This window comes from Bidens hawaiensis, unplaced genomic scaffold (genome assembly GCF_021521415.1).
Source record: "Bidens hawaiensis isolate Kalapana, Puna unplaced genomic scaffold, B.hawaiensis_p1.1 tig00010132_1, whole genome shotgun sequence".
Classification (NCBI taxonomy): domain Eukaryota; kingdom Viridiplantae; phylum Streptophyta; class Magnoliopsida; order Asterales; family Asteraceae; genus Bidens; species Bidens hawaiensis.
Window position 1 is genome coordinate 1 of NW_027491767.1, and position 19399 is coordinate 19399.

Below are 19399 nucleotides of genomic sequence, written 5' to 3' on the forward strand. Positions count from 1 at the left end.
AACCCTACGCACCTGTAGGGTCAATAACAGGCCGATAGCCGCCAAACCCATCACCTGAACCCAAGGGAAATCCGTCCAAGAGGTCAGGTAGATGGGAAGGAGGCAGAGGTTGGCGAGAAGCCCCATGCATACCTGAAGGATCGGCCGTCGTTGCCGATGACGGAGGAGGCATGGTGAAGGCCGCCGCGGTCGCCGCTGCGGAGTCCGCAGCAAAAGTAACCGCCGGCTCAGTGAAAGATGCGGTAAATATGGCACTGACGACCGGCGGTGATGTCATCACAACTGGAACAGTTGGCTCAACGGAGTGAGCAACTGAACCAGCGGAAGCAGGCGCAGGCGCAGCCGCCTGGGTCGTCGCCTCAGGTAGGCTGACCAAGCCTACCGTCATGGGTCCGGAGGTACTCCTCCCCGCTCCACCCTGGAATGCGTCAACATCCACGCCTGCACAAAGAAGATAAGTATTAATGATGGAAAGCTATGAAGTTAAAAATAAAGTTTGTACTTACGGGTTTTCTTGAGCCTAAAAGTGCGGACAGGCGGGGATGAACCCGATGGAGCCGGCCTCTTCACGCCGCTCACCGTTGTCATCCTGGGCTCTCCGGAGGTGACAGTCGTCGCAGCCTCCGGAGCAGTGGTCTAATCACCACCGGGGTTCCCCGCCACCTCCTCGCTCTCGGCCTCTGAGTCAGACCGAGGCACCGGATCGGCAGTGGAGGCCACATTCTCCTTCCCCTTCCCGCCGGCAGCCTTCTTCTTCCGCACCAACGGAGGACCATCTGCGGATTCCTCATCAGAACATAAGATTAGAGGAATTCCAGCAGAGGTTTCAGCATTGAGGGGTCGAGGGTTGAATAACGCCTTACCTGGCCGCCTGGCGCTCAGGATCTCGTGGCCTAGCGGGTAGACCTCCACGAACCGATCCGCCGTTTGTTCTAGGATGGGCAACTCGTTCTCATCTAGAGCACGAGTACCCATCCGAGCGGGACTGTCAGCCTCCCGCGGATACAGGAGCGACTGCAAGTCGTTCCCCTCTGAAATAAAAGAAAAGCAGTTAGAAGACAAACCTATATAAACAAAGTAAACAGAGCATACCGTAAGGAACAGAGTTCAAACCGTATTCGAGGACGATCGGGATCTTTCGCGCATCCGCATCCTTCCACACCCGGCTCATCCCGAGCATCACCATCCCGGACTCCGCAAAACGGTAAACCGGAGATTGGACTCGGGATATCTTCGAGAACCATTCCGCCTCCTGGTAGTTGGAGGCGTGAAGGCTGGGAAGTGCTTGCCCATTCTTGAACTTCATGGCAAGGGGGATGGCGCGAGCGGAGATGAAAAAGAACTCCCGCTTCCATGAGCGAAGACTGCGCTCGGTTGCGCTAATCTTCAAACCCTTGATCCGGGTTATCAGAGTATACCACCCCTGGATGCACCTCCAAGAGTAGAAGGTCATCAGGCGGTCGACAAAGGGCTCAATGCTCAGAATCCGGCACACCCCACTCGAAGTGGCGAATATTCGCGATCGCCATCGGGTGCACCTCGGTCAGGTGCACACCGTGCCTCTCCAGGACACGGTACACAAACTTTGTCAAAGGGAACCTAAGATTCCCATAGACAAAGAATGCAGCATAAACCCCGATCTTGCCTCTGGGGGCATCATACACCGTCTGATGGGGTTCAGGAAACTCAGGCTCGAGAGACTCGAGCATGAACTTCCTAACGATGTACTGATATAGATCGACAGGCAGGGCACACTGGCACTCGCCAGCAGTACTCTTGTCATCGGCGTACACCCCAGCCTCCTGGGCTGTAGCCTCAAGATCGTGAGACGACATCTTGCAGATATGAAAGAAGAAAAACGATTTCAAGAGAATGCTCGACTGAAAAGGTGAGTATTCGCCGGAAATCGTTTTGAAGATGAAGAGAAAAGTGAAAGTATGGATTACAAAGAACCCTCTCCCCCTTTATATACTAATCGCAATTAATGCGATGAATTTAATGCGGAAGAGAGAGAAATCGAAGGTGCAATGAAACTATGACACGTGGCAAAAAGCAAGCTGGCAACAGCTGTTGAAAGGACGCGTACCATTAATTTCGCGGCCACGCGCCCGAAAAATCGCGCCCACGCGCCTGAAAAAGCGTCTGGAATGACCATGTACTGTCACGTCACCATAACTTCCTGCACGTCCTGACACAGTCAGAAGAAACCGTCGCACGACGTTTCAGAGGTTTGGACTGTTCTTATCCTTTCACCAACTCTTCGAATTTCAAAAATTCAAAAAGATTCAAAAGTAAGCGGGAAAATACCCCTTACCTTGGCAACCAAGTAACCATAAGACGGGTGCGGGTACAGTGTTAAGGCAAAACCCTTCACATACTTAGCACCTGCAGGGAATTGAAGCCAAGAATACCTCGGCAACCAAGTAACTATAAGACGGGTGCGGGTACAGTGTTAAGGAAAAACCCTTCACATACCTAGCACCCGCAGGGAATTGACGCCAGGAATACCTTGGCAACCAAATAACCATAAGACGGGTGCGGGTACAGTGTTAAGGCAAAACCCTTCACATACCTAGCACCCGCAGGGAATTGACGCCAGGAATACCTAGGAAGTAAGTAACCGTAAGACGAGCGCGGGTACAGTGTTAAGGCAAAACCCTTCACATACCTAGCGCTCCGCAGGGAATTGAAACCAAGAAGGATCTTCTGGGCAATGCTTGCGGAAACGGAAATAACATCCCCGCATAGCGGGAACGTCGAGAACTACATTGTTTGAAGCTCCAGGATGGAATTGGTGGTTTTAACATAATTGATCACTATGTTCAAAACTACCAAAACCTCATGGAGAATCCACACAAGTGGGACTCAACGCTCCTGACTTGCGAGGAGGTTACAGACCTACCCGCATCATACCCAAAGATCAAGCAGGAAAGTCGGGAATTTCTGCAAGTGACATAAGGACTTCCGCGGGAAGAATCCCCATGGAAAACCTTAAAACTAAACCCTTTTCAAAACCCTTTGCTTAAGTCCAAAAGTTCACCTCACTTTATTAAACATTCATGAGAAGAACATTGGACTGGGGGGACTTGAAGAGGTAGGTCCCAGCAGAGCCCAGTTGAACCCGCAAGACTCACCTTGAAGAGAGACGTCTGCGCAGAAACCAACTGGATCCGCAGGACCCACCATGCTCAGAGACGTGACGTCCTTACGCGCAGTACGCAAGCTGTTCCCGCAGGAAATGCCTCCCAATGGTGAAGTACTCTGCCTGTTCCCGCAGCTGCGGATACAAGCCATCAGGGAAGGCCACCCGCGCAGCAAGGCTACACGCACAAGGCACTTAGCTCTCAATAATTCAGTTACCTGAAGGAATGAGCAAAGCCGGGAACAATCCCGCACAAAGGCGGGAGGGGGAAAACTCCCGCCCAAATAAGCTAGTCCGTACGATGCGGGAAGATCTTCTGTACTGTACCTGACGAGGTATGGGCAAAAGATCTGACCAAAGATACGACAGCTCATTGACAGCAGTATGGCGAGCAGCATGCTCTTGTACTGTATGTCACTATTAGCCGCTGCCTACTCACCAACTCCTGTCATACCACGTGCATAGCCGGCAGTTGGTGGAAAAGGAATAGTATACAGCAGGCCTGGTCACTGTCAGCCGCTGCCTACCCACCAACTACCAGCATGGCACGTGCGTAGGCCACAATTGGTAGAACAGGAATACTCTTCAGCCGGCTACACCTTCTTGGAAACCTACCTTCGGCTATAAATACCCCAAATGGTATGATCATCTTATCATCATATATTATCTCGTATTACATATTATACCTGATATCTGCTCTAGCAATCTCTTAATATACATTTATATTCAAGAGCAATCTAGTCTGATTCTCACGCCGGAGGGTGGTCACAAGGAGGAACCCTCCCCCCCCCCCCCTTCTCAGTGACGAGCTCACGGTGTCTGTTTTGCAGGTTATCAGAAGAACCATCTTTGCCGGGTCTAACCCCTCGTGGGAAACATCTATCTAACCCCCAGGTTATCCGTAATCTGCCCAGGGTCTTATTAGTGTTTCTTCAAACAAGTTTCTGTATTTCGATATCTTTGATGACATTGTTGACTTGTGTGTTAACGGTGTATGGTTGGATGCTGTCTCTTAGATATTTATTAGGGTAGTAAATATTTCTGATATATCTTTAATGATAAGTTTTTATAATAATGTTAAGTTGCAGACACATATCTAAAAATAGTTTGCTATAATTTGTTTTTCATGTGTGAACTTGGCTTTGATCATGGTTGTACTATGATATTTATTATTTCTTACATAAGTAAAATGTTTGATCTGTTTTGAACATCTTTTAATGTTGTCTTCAAAATCACGACGACTTATTTTCTTAATCGGCGACAAAGCATACATGATAGCAATGTTGGCCGTGGTACATCAGTTTGACAACACAAACATGGTGGATAACGGTGGTCTTGATACAATTCTGCTTAACATGACAATGAAAATTTTAAAAATTAGGCTAATACATACAATAACAAGTCTTTCATTAAACAGTATTAAAAAAACCGCTAAATTTCAAGACCCGTGCAGCTAAATTCATGACCAACCTTATTATATATGTAACATGAATAAATAAAACAAATGGTTAAGTGAGATGACGGGTCTCTTTTTTTTTCCTTTTTTTTTTGGAAAATTCACGTATTACAAATAGGGCAAAAAAAGTTATTTAAAGAGGTATTACAACTTTTGATGGTCATGGGTTCCATTTAATACACTTAGCTGTTAAAAAAAACGAAACATTACAACATTTAATACGGAAATTATAATATCAATAAATCAACCAACATATTAAATTGAACTGAATTATTATGTAGACACTTTACAACTAACATTTAATTAACTCTAATAAATCAACTAACACATTATTAACCTTATGGCGTACAAATATGTGAACTGTAACTTTAAAAATTACACTACTGTAACCATGTCCAGCAAATATTATGACCATCTATTGAACAATGTTAAGGCTAAACGTAATTCATTCTTACTTGCCATACCCATTTCCTAACACGCCTAAAACTTGTCATATTCCCTTCTTTAAACATTTATTTGTCTTTTGAATGTTTTCTTTTTAAAAAAAGTTTTAAAATAAAATACTATATTTAAAAAAACAACAAAACGTTTTTTTTTTAAAAAAATTAAAAATCTGATTACTTTTAAATAAAACAACTTTTTACAAATCCAAATACAACATTTTCTTTTTGCTTCAAGTTAAGTTTTACAGATCCAAATACAACGGTACAAGAAAAAAAATCAATCGAATTAATACACAATACCAACCCAAACAACATCAAACAACTCAAACTAAGACAAACATCATACTAATCACAAAATGATGATCAAGAACATAACGATAAAAATACAGTTTAGAAGAGGAATATCAAGGCATATGATCGATTAAACACTTTATAACACTTTATTATTGACTCAAATAATCATATATTACAATTTGAAAACTAAACCAACTTGGCTGACTTGTCAACTTAGGTCCTTCCATATTCACCAAAATGAATAACCGAAAGAATAGAGAAGGTGATGAAACTTAGACAGTTAGACGGTCCTTCGAAGAGAACAAGACGAATTGATTCATTTCACCAAACACTTATGTGCCTTCTCTCGTATGTGTGACACAATGGGTCCTGAGCCCAACTGTTAGCTTTAGCCCAAATTAAGACCGATAATCAACAACTCTTATACTCTTATAGGCTTATAGCCCACAATCAGACGGCCAGATCCATCACTCTAGTCTCAATATATAACATGAAACACAAAACAAAACAAAACAAAACAAAACAAAACAAGTTAACCAACGACTTGTGTTTGAAAGTACACATGCCTTATTTCAACGGTCCCTTAACTAGAATTTGAGGTGTAAAAGGTCCAAACCGGTCATAAGATAATTATGATTGGTTCACTAAAAGTAATAACTTTGTTCAGCTTAAATGAGCTTAAGCTAAGAATTAAGTGTGTTTGTTAAACGTACTCAAGTTTCATTTATCAATTTCAAGTAGGCTCGCTAGCCTGGAGCTATTTCTTGTATATTTTTTTTATTTTATGTCAAATATATGTTTACAATGTAATTATTATTTTATATAAAGATGAAAAGGTTAGATAATATACAAGACGCAATATGTAAAAAATAAGACTGTAAATATAAATAAAATCAATTATAGAGATTTACAAGTATGTTGAGAATATAAAATGATAAATAATAACGAATCGAGCACGAACATGAAAAAGTACTCTCATACTAAGCTTGAGCTTCCCGTATTACGCTACAAACGCTCCAGTCGTTTATAGTTACACCCTTACTACAACCAAAGTATATATATGTTAACAAATCTTCAATTTATCAAGGCCTAATGAATGGGCCGAAAGAACTCAACAACAAGAAGCCGTTAGTCCACCACCATATCATCCTACAAACGGCGCCGTTTAAACTCCAGATATTTAGGGTTTCAGAATACTTTACCAAAAGCAGTCAAAACATTTATGTCTCCATCCACGCAAAGGTACAAACTCAAATCTTCAATTTAAAAACACATTACTTTTTGCTTTCTTAGAATCCAAAGCATAAAAGACAAGCCCATAACTCAACCCCATATCATGTCATAGGTATATTAAATCTAGACAGCATAGAGTGTCCATAAGATTTGTAACTAAAAATTATATAACATGAATGTTATGTCACTATCCAGAGCCGTCTAGGATGGGGAGGCAGGGAGGTCGACCGCCTTAGGCCCCATTATCATATAGGCTCGAAAACTTAAAAAAAATTATATGCCTATATATATATATATATATTTAAAAAGGCATATATATATATGCCTTAAAAAAATTATATACCTATATATATATATATTTAAAAAACTGTATTAGGCTCAATCAAAAGTTTAGTTTAAATAGTATCCAATAAGTCCATACCCAAAATCCAAAGCATATACAATACTCTATAACTTTTTATATTTTGAAATTGTGTTTTACTTAAGGCCCAAATATATTCTCGCATTCAGCCCAAATGCTTTTTGACGATTCTCGAAGACGGCTCTGTCACTATCATATAAGTAGTGAGCATTAAGTAATTTATCATATAGCAACCTCATAGTTTAACTAAAAAAAATTAATAATAGAAAAAAAGTGTTGTTTATTGGTTTGGGATGGACCTCATCTCATTAATACAACTAGAGAGTTAATGGGTTGGCGTCAATGGGTTTAACACCCAGCTTTCACAAGCTCGTCTTGGCGTTTGGCGATGACAAGGCTTTGACGCCGGTGAGGTTATTTAATTAATGCCCACAACATGTAGCCTAACACACAACTCAAAATGCCCAAAATGAAATTGCTTTAAGATTTGATTGCAACAAGAATGAGATCTGAAAAAACAATATTAAACTATTGGCTTATTTGCTTTTTTAGAATCCAAAGCATAAAAGACAAGCTGAAAACACAACACCATAACATATCATAGATATAATAAATATAGAGAATCCATAAAAACATAACTCAAAACCACAAAGATCCAACTAGCTAAAATTTAAAAGCTATAATAACAGTTTAATTAATTCATCAATGGTGAGGACAGAAAGTAAGCAAATAGCTAGCTCCGGTGCAAGTGGCAATGCTAGTCAGGTCATCGTACGCGTACGAATACGCTCTCGGACAAGCGACCTTAAATATCCTCGAATAAGCGGTCGGTTTGCACGTTTGAGGGTTACCAAAACTCCCGGTACAACAAAACCTAGGAGAGTTAAACGCCGAACACGCGCTCTTACACGCCACCACTCGTCGCTTGTCGTGTGACCTCACTTGTAAACCCACCGGACACATCATGTTTAGATCGCTAACGCACCCTGCATACATGCATTTTCCGGTTCCCTTAAAAGGTGTTATAGCAATTGGAAGGTTGTACCTGTTAGAAAATGTAGTGATTTTTAATAACATTATATGCAAATAATTATATATTTATAGTTTGGTGAGTTTTATTTACTTATATTTACTCGTTTTATGTATACGATATTAAAATGTTTTAAATAAAAACCACTAAAATACTTAAAAACACGTGAAAACCACATTTCAACACTATTTTAAATTTTTTTATTTTTTCTCTTTTTATATGTTATTAATATTTTCTCAAAACAAAAAGTACATGAATATATCTTTAGATACATGAAATTAAAAAATTATATGTAGATCGTAATCTATATATATTTATCTTGTATAAGATACAAGAAATTAAAATAAAATTAGTGTTTTAAAATGGTTTATACAATTATACGAGTTTTCTAGTTAAATGTAGACTCTATTGGAAGCCTCACATAAGGTATAATACTATAAAATATCAGTGTGAGTAAATGGTAACAGGTACTGATAGTCTGATATCGAAGTTTTCAATACCGACACAGTTTTTGCGATTTTTCGGATTTATCGGTACTGAGCTCGTCCCTGATATAAATTTATAAAATAAAATACATTCTTTATTTGACATTAACATTATTATAATAAGAAGTGAACCTAAATGGTACATTACCCGTCAACCAGACTAACGTCATAGAAATCCTGCTCCGCAGTGAGCGTGATTTCAGCCAACGTGGCAGGTGGGGCTCCACCGGCCCCGTTGCAAAAAAGGGCGCCTCCGCAGTCTCCGGTCGCGCACTTCCCGCGATCGGAGGCATCGAAGGCGCAACCCTCCCGGCCCCAGAGTCGGCCAGACCAGCCGGGAGGGAGCCGAAGTGTGTAAGACTTTTTGGGTGGGAGTTTAAACCCGCCTCGGGCAAGGACCGGGTGACCCGCCCCGGGTTGGATTCCGGGCCAGATTGGGTGGGTGCATTTGTTGATCATTGTGATGGTGGTGCCAGAGATGACGTGGATGGTGATTAGGAAGATGATGAAGAAGGTGAAGATGGAGTTAGAAGACATTGTGTAGAGAGAGTGATGAGTGTGGTAAATGCTAACTCGAATAATGTTGGATACTTTCACACTATTTAACGTTGGATTTTATGTTTTATGTTTCTTACCCACTAGCCACTATCGGTTACATTTATATTTTTTTAAAATATTATATGTAGTGTGTTTTATCATGTGTTGCATTCATTTTTCTCTGTGGTGTGATATCAAGTTCCGTAGAACTCGTTAGATGTTATTTGAAAGGTGAGTTGGGACTAACGATTACATATATAATTACAGAGAAAAGATAAAGTACAATAACTACTTAATGTACAAGAATACAATAATACTTATTTTTTATGAAATCGATCCATAAAATCACATCATAAGTTCTTGAAATCGTCAATATATATCCGATCAATCACTGGTTTACCGAAATAAACAGTTTTGTATCGTTAATCAATCAATTTTTATTTTTCTTCACCCCGTTTTTTAGCTTTTTAGTTTTTTGGCTGAGCGTTTTAGTATTTTTTGCCTTTGAGCGTGTCGCGTACCTATCATACGTTAAGGGATTATTGTACGTTATCTCCACCTTATATTTATATATCAAGTTTTATAAACCAAAGTTTTAGTTGATCGATTTTGACCAATGAGAAGTACTGATTGATAATTAATTAGCGTCTTGACTGGATTTTACAACCACATTATACACTTACACCTTACATTTATTAAAACATTTTGAAGTTGTGGTTTTTTACTTTTTATCTCATGGATTAGAGAAAATGTTTTCATTGGGGCCCATCGAGATAAAAATCAAATTAACACGTTTGTAAATTGTAATTTGATTGTTACCAAACAACCAGAGGCCGTTTTGAGGAAGGGCAAGGTGGGCGACACTCCTAGGGGGCAAATTTTTTAAATTGCTTTACTTTTTATGTATTTTATATATATTACAGCAGCCCATATTCTCTACATGCATCAGAGATCTTGGATTTTCGATGATCTTTTGGGACTACGTTTCTTCATCTTTCCCGGGGGTATCGCGCCAGCCCCACGAGAAGACTGCGCCGGAAAATCTCGTGGCGCTGCAGGGCTGGCGCGGCCGCCGTCGGAGTCTTCAACTTCAAACTCCTCATCCTCCTCTGAAACAGGCCTTTTCTCCTGCGACCTAGAACCAAAATCAGTCTCGCGAGGAGGGCTGTGCGCAGGAGGAGGTGAGGGAGGTCTCGACGCCGCCAGGTCGGCGCGTAAAACGGCCTCCTGCTCCTTAGTAATCCCGATGAGGGGAGATTCAGTGCTTGCAGGAGCAGGAGCAGAACCAACGGCGCTGGCACCGGCGCCAGAAGTGCCGCCAGCAGCTTGTACGCCAGCTATGACTCCTACGAAAAAATCAACAAAAAGAAATGGTTCATGACTTGGTCTAAAAGAAAAAAGTCAGAAAATAAAAGTGCAATACATACCTTGACGCAACGCCGTTCGCGAGTTAAACATCGCCATGAAGTCCATTCTCCCCTTTGAGGGTAAAACAGGGGACTTCGAAGCGACCTCCGGCGCAGCCTCGGCATCTTGTTGCGCTTGAGGTTGATCCACCAAGGTCGCCGGCTCTACAAACATTTGAGTGAGCAAAGATTCATTAGTAATTCTATCAGAATCGCGCTCATAGAACCATAAAGGATAAGCAAAGTATACCTGTCGGAGAGGAAACGGCAGGCGCAACGCCGCTTCCCTTTTCCGCCGCGCGAAGGGAGGAGGTAGCGGCACCATACCTCGTATGGACAGGAGGTCTGCCCACTTTTTGAGGCAGGGAAGACAAGGAAAACTTGGTGGTAAACACCTGGGTCTTCTCAAGTCCCTTCGCCTGAGTAGGAGGATCCTGAACAACAGTGGCATCATCTTTCTTCTGTTTCTTACTGGCCCCTGCGCCAGTTTTCCCTTTAGCTTTACGCTTTAGTTGGGGCGCCTCCTCTTCCTCCTCCTCTTCCGCGAGCTCCAGCTCGTAGTTCTCAAGCGCGTCTACAATACACGCAACAGAAAGGTTAGCCAAATCTGGTATTATAAAGGCATAAGCATAAGTACAAAGGCTTACCAGGCGCATCGCTGTCAAAGAGAAATCCCAGATCAACAGGGATGAACATGTCATCAAAGCGATCGGGGAAGCCAACCTCCCCAGCGCCCAGCGCGACGGAGCCACCCTCCATATGCTCATCATAGGCGGCGTGGACATACTACTTGATGACTGCACAAAACAAGTCAAATGATATCAGCAAAACGAATTATATTCGCGCAGAAGTAAGGCAATGAGATTAACTTACACAAGCCGTCAACTTGGATAACGGGCTCAGTCGCGCTGTCCGCCCACCTCCTGCTCATACCAACCCCCACCAGCGCCTCCTCGCAAATGTTCTTGGCGGGGGATGGTTCGGCAGTCAACTTTTTTACCCAGGCGCCAGTTGGGTTCTTGAAGACACCCACATCCGCAGGCGCAGAAGAGATCGTGCGCATGGTCATGCGGATGGGGATCACACCAGCCCTGATATAGAAAAATCTCTCAGACCAGTCATGAAGGCTCTTGAATGAAACAGTGCAGCACTTGACCTTCTGACTGCGAGGAATAAATGAAAACCAAGAATCTTGGATCTTGGGCTTATAAAAAAACTGAAAGCGCCGAGGGGTGGGCTCCTCGCGCTGAGATTTGCACATGAACTCAAAGTGAGTCATGCGCACGAGTCCAAACGGATAGACTTGGGATATATGAATCCCATAAAACTTAAGCAGCGCACCCACAAACCTTGTCATCGGGAGACGAAGGTTGCAGTGGGTGAAAAAATGGCAATAAAGGGATATATAGCTGGTGGGCGGGTCCGCCGCCGTTTGCCCGGCCGCCGGCAGCATGCAGCCATACTCAGGGAGAAAACCCTGAGAGGCGATAAGGCTGTCAAAATCGGCCTCCCTCAGTTTGCAGGGGATCTCATCCCACTTCTTCACTGCCTTGGTCCTCCCTACCTCCTCCGATGAGGCCTCAGCAGCCCTCTTCCCCTTGCCGGTCTTCTTCAACGTAGACATCACTAACGATTTCACACGGCGATGGATAAGGGAGATTGTGTTGTCTGAGCTATCAGACATACAACTATAAAATCGAACAAGGGATGCTTCTAAAGAACAGAGATCTGGAAGCAGAAGACAGGTAATCGGAATAGAATGAAAGAAAGAAAAGAGCTCAGAATAAACAAGGAAGATGAAGGATTAAAACTCTAAGGGCTTGCTTTTATAGGCCCAGGAGAGAGAAAATTTGGTACTGATCGGACTTCACGCGCCACCACTCGCAGGTGTAAACCAACGCGAGCGCGACACGTGTCCCTGACACTGTGGGAGGGGACACGAAAAGAAACGATACAGGTGCTGCCAGAGTTCACGCGCCACCACTCGCAGGTACGGACCAACGCGAGCGCGACACGTGTTCCTGACACTATGTGAGGGGACATGAAAGGCAACTGTAGCACCTCGAGCACACGAAAAGTCTGACACGTCTCCATCACTGACGCATGTCAGCAATAACCAACCACGTACAGGGAGACTCGTTTTCAACTAAAAGGATAGATTTTCGCGCAACGATGAGTAATAAGAAGAAAAAGACAAAACCCTATTAAAAGAGCAAACTATTAAGTCTAATATCTATCTTACCTCGCTCGCGCGAGACAAGACACACATTAGACTGGGGGGGCTTGAAGAGGTATGTACCCGCCTCAACACCGAGCGAGGCGGGTCAACCCACAAGATATAGACAAGAGGCTTGAAATCAAGACATTATGAAGGCACAAAGCCAAAACCTATGCGCATGGCGCATATAACATATGCTCACACATATCACATATGCTCAGGCATCACATATGCTCATGCATCACATATGCTCACGCGTATCACATGCTCACGCATATCACATCTGCGCGTGGCGCATCCGCGCGTGGCGCATATCACATGCTTGTGCATATCACATCTGCGCATGAAACATCTGCGCGTGAGAATAAAGAGAAGACCTCGCGCATCCTCAGGATAGGCGCGTATCACACATGCACATAATCAACCTCGTCCTTATCCAAATCAGGATTAGGGCAACCTTGATTGTGCACGTCTGACAACCTTCCAGAAGGTATCTTTTTAAGGAATAAGAATATGCTGATGTTGACAGCTGCCAATGAAAGATGGACAACTCAGCAAAACCCATGTGCTACCACGTGATTATAACCAATGAAAAAGCACCAGGTGTCCCAAGGACAAGTGGCGCAAAGCAATTGGAGGAGGCCAATAAGGCCCTAACTGGGTCTGAGCCCAATCAGTGGAAACCCTAGCACTATAAATACCACATCAACTCCACAAGGAGAGGCACATCCAATTACACAGTATTCAGCTATATTAAGCAATACACTCCAATTCCCTTACTCTCATATTATTATCTTCTCCTACAAATTCTTATTCTCACACCGGAGGGTTACCCCAAAGAGGACCCCCCTGTCCCTTTCTGAGGGGTAAGTTTACGGTGCTGTTCATTTTGTAGGTGGAAGAATCCAGATCCAAGAGAACCATCGGTGAAATAGCATAATCACACCCGAGGAAAGTAGATCGTCTACCAGTGAGTCGATCCACGTTTCTTCACATGATTTTAAAGGTGTGTGGGTTACGATTAATGGTAGTTGTGACCTTAGACACTTTGCACCAATTTGGGATAATTGAGCAAATGTAGTTAGGCAGTTATAATGTGCTATAAACACATAATGTGCAAAAAATTTAATACAAAAAAGTTGACACAAATAATCATTCAAAACTAACAAATAATACAACCGTGTAATAGTATGCAAACACATGCCTTTTAACAGCTAGCTGTAAGTATATATTAACCAAAAAGATATGACAAAACGCTACATGTCCAAAGAGCAAAAGATTGTTTAGTGTTTTGAACACATAAACATGTCACAACATATCATACTAACTTAAGGCTTTTATTGATTTCATTGAATGAATAATTTCATTGAATGTAACTTAAGGCTTCTATCATGCGTAGTGAAAAAAGCCGATGCCCGTGCTCTCCTCCTCTCCCGTTCCCACTCACCACGTTTTCGTCATTGTTTATGTCGTAATGTTGAAGATAGTCTTTTTCCCGGAACTTAATAATAATATTTAGAGTTTGTATAATTTGTTATTTAGTATTTATATTTGATATAGGGATCGTACGAACATGTGTGCAGTGGAATCGGCTGACACCCATTGAATTAATCAAATCAAAGGGGGGTGGTCACGTGACCAGTCACTGTATCTTGCAGCTCTTTTACTGGCATCCACAAACAAACCCTTTGGATTTTTTCAACATCCTCTGTTCCCATCTTATCTAACCCTTTCTCTTTTTCTCACTCACATGTTCACAAATATAAAAATATCTAGGCTCATGTTACTGATTTAACTAAAAAACACTAGACACAAGATATAAACTTTTAATGTATAATTGTTAACATGTATTATTATTAATACAATCATGTAAAAAGGTTCCATTAACATATGGAATATTACTAGAGCTGGCTCGACATAGTTTCTAAACGAGCCTAGCCAAAGTCAAAGTAAGCCCGCTCATTAGTTGGAGTGCTCACTCGCTCATTTGGCTAGTATATAAGTCAATATTCCGGTTCAGGCTGTGCTAAAGGCGGAAAAAGGTAACAAAGTTGCAAAACATGAGAAAGCGTGTTAACATAATTAAAACGTGAATATTATTTTTGCTTTCGATACATTTGGTTTCTTAGCTCCAAAGAATGTGGAGTTTATGAAAAGAATATAACGGGTCGTGCATATAAATTTTTTGGCTCCTAAGAACCAAAACTTTGTTTTTAATTCGGTTTGTTATTCAAAAGGAGGCTACAACGAAACTTGTTATTTGTTTGCCCAACGTTTTATTGTAATAGTATGAATCAATGTGAGATTCACATAATTAAAAACAAAATGTGTTTATTAGAAATATTACTATCCGAGTGTAACTTTTGTTTTGTAGCAATGGATGATTCATATTTTCATACCCATGTTACAAAAAGATAAAATGTAGCAAGTAAGAAAATAAATATTTTATTAGAAAAAGTAAGATTGGATGCTCTTAAATACGGATACATGTGGTACGTGGAAGCATTGTGAATTATGAATGTTTTAACGATCCAGCTTTAGGCAAATGCCCAAGTTATTAAAGGCAGACTTATATGGGCCTAGCCTAAAAGAGAGAAGAAATGGGCTTGAGAAAGCATACTTGAATAGATGGTTCAATACGAGTTCAAGGCTTCAAGCCTCTAATGTCATCAGAGTTTGGCTCATATGATGATAACTAGTTTTCCTCTCTATTTATTTGAAAGCAATCAAGCATAGAAAAATAATAATAAAGATAAGATACAAAACAATAACATAAATATCAGGATAATTCGTTATTTATTATAATGAAGATTAAAAAGTTATCACATAAAGGCAGAATCTATAATTCATAGAAAAGTAAAAGAATCACATAATACATATGTATATTTTCTCGTAAATTATCTATACATACGTAACTAATTTGATCAGAAACATCAAACACGCAAACTGTCCCTATTATATAATCCAAATCCAATCATTAGACTAGGCATACGCGTCAACCTCCATCGTCAACGTCAACCAACCAAGACGAGAATAACGCTCATTGTCAAGATTATATCTATAGTACTTAATAGTAACGACTCCTCGCACGTAACCATCTTTATACAAACATATATACATCATTCGATTAACTTTTTTTTTTACAATTACTCGTCTTGTATCCCAAAACATTAATTCATAACACATACATAATAGTTTAAGAATTTCTATAACTACACAAACGAAATTTTATAAACACATTAGTCACTGAACGTAAACCTAAATCCGTACACTTTCTACTACGTACAAGTGTTTCATGAGGGTCTCACCGTATCGTAAACCCGTTGATAATAAGGTAGTAAAAAAGGATTACTATGCATGGGAAAAGGTAACCCTAACACAACATTATTATTATTATTATTATTAACAACATTTTCACTTACACTATATGCATTACCACTTGTACCATATCCAACTTGCTCAAATGCTTTCACTTGTGACCTCAAAAACTTCAAATAATTAGCAGCTTCATCAAGCATAGAAGCAGTATCCATTTTACTCCCACCGGGTACCAGTTTCTGCAAAACCCTAATCCGATCACTTATCTTCTCCCTACGGCGTCGTGCCGCCGCCGTCTGTGGGTCACTTGATATCCTCACGTTCTTCCTCCGTGGCTTCTCCACCACCTCCTCGACGGAAAAACTCACCGGCCGGAAAGCTGCCGTTCTGTATATCATCTCCTTCATTGTCTCGCCGGAATATTCATTATATTCTGTTTTCTGCCGGAAATTGATACCGGATGACGTGGATTGGACCGGATCTGATCTGGGTTTCTTGAATCTTGGAACGTTGTTGAAAAACATGGAACTGTTGTTTGGTTTTTTGTCAGATGAGCATTGAGAAGAGATGACGTCATCTGGTGGTTTTGTGACGTCACCAGGGTTTTTGGTAATGTTGGTAGATAAGTTTTGGTAATTTGAGAAAATAATGGAAATGTCATCTTCGTAATCACGCGATGTGTATGTATAAGTATCGCTATCTGTAGTGACGGACTCAGGACTTTTTATTGAGACAGTGGTGGTGAGTGGAATTACGTTTTTGTCCTCATGTAAAATATTGACAGGTGTTGTTTGATGGTAATATTGACTAGGGTTGTTATTTGTAGTGACGGACCTAGGATTTTTTACTGTGGTGGTGGTGGTGAGGGGAATTATGTTTTTCTCCTCGTGTAAACTATTAATAGCGATTGTTTGACGCCAATATTGACTAGCGGAACCAAAACTCGAGGCTACATAATCGGGTTTTGGAAGGTCTTGGATCGGGTTCAAGAAGATATTATCCGATCCAAAATTGAGGCTTTCTTCTATTTCTTGTTGATGATGATTGAACCAACTCAATTCTTCCATATTAGTTAAAAATTATTGGCGATTATGACACTTTGTAATGTATAATTATCGGATTGTCCAAACTAGTGGATGTTGCAATTGATGCAAAACTTTCTAAAGAGCTATGAAAGTTGAAGAAGAATGTAATTTAGAAACCAAAGAGATGGGAGAGTTAAAGGTGAGTTTGTGTAATTTCAAATTTGTGCATGGATATGCTCATTGATGATGTAGGTTGTATATATAGTGGAGAAAGAGAGAGCTAGCTAGCGCATGTGGGACAACTTGGAAGTACAAAAACGACTTGTTAATTCTATCCAAAATACTAAAGAAACTTAGTCAAACCGATTTCTTAAACCAATCACATTTCGTAATATTCTTTTTGTAAGACTGAGTGTTGTAGGCTAACGTCCACAAGTCCACAACAAGCAAAAAGACGCCCGCCCATATCTTATGTCCGTTAACCAACTAACGCTACTTTGATAGAATTTAAGTGGGTACCATTCACTAACAACCAATCAAACCTTTTTTGTTCTCTATTTTATTTAATTCTAGTTAAGCCATAACATGATAATTAGATGATTAGTTATTTAAAAATTATTGCCTACGTGACACCGACGGACGATATAAACTATTTAGTTTAGCCCGGAACACATAACCATATAAAACGAGTGTTCAATGAATTTATAATGAATTACTCTTAAAACATATAACTTGGTCAATTTAATTTCGGTGCATAGTGGAGAACTAGGCAACACATCACGACAGCCGATCAGACAATGAATGGGTTCCCATTCAATATTCTTTTTAGATGTAAAAACTTCACTTTCATTTTTGTCCCGGCCCTCCCAGTTATCATCATTAATCTTATTATTGTTCAATACCATTGTTTAAAAAATTTATACAAAATATTAATTAAACACGTCTTTTAACCTGTTTTTACTTTTTAAACACCTTTGCCAATTTATAAAACAATTAATTGTATATTTTTACATGTTATAATAGGAAATTTGAATTTAATAACTCTTAACTATATGATTTATTGGCCGAATATAATTCATACTTACACTTCAACCAATAATAATTTTAACTTTTATTTTTGTTGTCAAGACAATCCTACTAACATAATCATCATAAATTAATATTTGATTCTCGCTCAATTTCTCTCACATGAACGAAAAAGAGAAATGTACTATGAAGTTGAGTATAAATCAAATGTACATTGAGTATATTAAAATCTATGATCATTACTAAACCTGGATTGTTCTTGACAACAAAAATGAATTAAGGTTGAGATTTTCATTATTCAAAGTGTAACTTTGGATTATTATTGGCTAATAAGTGATAATTTAAATTATTAAAATCTGATTTTCCATTATAGTATATTAATTTGCAACTTTGATAGCGAATATTTCAATAAGCTACACAAGTAACCCCATAGGCCATAACTATTTAATATGGTAACTCTCAAATTCATTAAGTTACATAAAAAACATCCCATAACTTTTTTTTACATATGGTAGTAGCCCACAACTTTCATTAAGTTACACAATTAACCATAATCATCAAGTTCTGATAAGTTACATAAACAACCCGACAAGTTATTAATATGATACCGAATTCAGACCAACCAAACTCCTGTCGCATCACCATACATTGGTATTCTTTTACTTTATAAATATAGGTCCCACCACAACACGAACAAGCAACTAGTTTAGGATTAAAAAAACTAGTATAGGTTAAACAAACTAAAAACTAATAAATTCTTTTGAATGAAAAAGAAATATGACGGTCCTACCCTCGCAATCAAAACATCAAAATCTTAAAACAAATGTGGAGTGTTGTTGCTTTTTTTAACCGTGTGCTTGTTGCTAGGTTGTACACGATCAATATATCAAACCATATGGTATGGCTCCTCTCACATGTGAACCGCACGTTTTATTGACACGTGGCTTCATAGTACTGGTGTAATATCCACCTTCATGATCTATTTCCATGTTATCGTTTGTTTTATGAGGTTGGGGACCAAACAATAACACCCTTTGTACCTGCACCACTCCATACATAAACTCTTCAATTAAATTCAACAAAAATAGAGAGCAATCACAATTATACGTGGCAAAATAGATCTTATAAACAGCCGTTTAAAATAGATTTATATGTAAGTATTAAGTATATTATGGGGGATTTTTGAACGCCGTCCCTGTAGTGCTCGAAAACAACTCATTTTTCTATGAAAATCTCCTAAAATCATGTAACATGTAATTCCGACAAATTTCAAACAAACTTCAACAAAAAAAAAAGTTATTTATAAATTTCTACAATATTGCAACAAAATAGTATAAATAAGAATTTTCGTTGGAAAATTGTAGCTAGCTTCCCAACAAATTCCTAGAAAATAAACATTTATCAGTGATGTTTATTATTTTCGAT

The 19399-nt window shown here is 40.1% G+C and overlaps 2 protein-coding genes across 2 annotated transcripts; both read right to left on the bottom strand.

Moving 5' to 3' along the window:
• Nucleotides 1-7513: 7513 nt before the first annotated feature.
• LOC143534306 (thaumatin-like protein) lies at nucleotides 7514-8984 on the bottom strand. The gene is made up of 2 exons (XM_077028818.1): nucleotides 8593-8984; nucleotides 7514-7974 (listed from the first exon to the last, which is right to left on the bottom strand). Exons 1-2 carry the CDS (start codon nucleotides 8979-8981, stop codon nucleotides 7632-7634), a joined length of 732 nt encoding a protein of 243 aa, XP_076884933.1. The 5' UTR covers nucleotides 8982-8984; the 3' UTR covers nucleotides 7514-7631.
• A 6914-nt stretch (nucleotides 8985-15898) lies between these two features.
• On the bottom strand, nucleotides 15899-17140 carry LOC143534334 (uncharacterized). The gene has a single exon (XM_077028844.1). The coding sequence runs from the start codon at nucleotides 16988-16990 to the stop codon at nucleotides 15899-15901; it is 1092 nt and encodes a 363-aa protein (XP_076884959.1). The 5' UTR covers nucleotides 16991-17140.
• Nucleotides 17141-19399: the final 2259 nt, after the last annotated feature.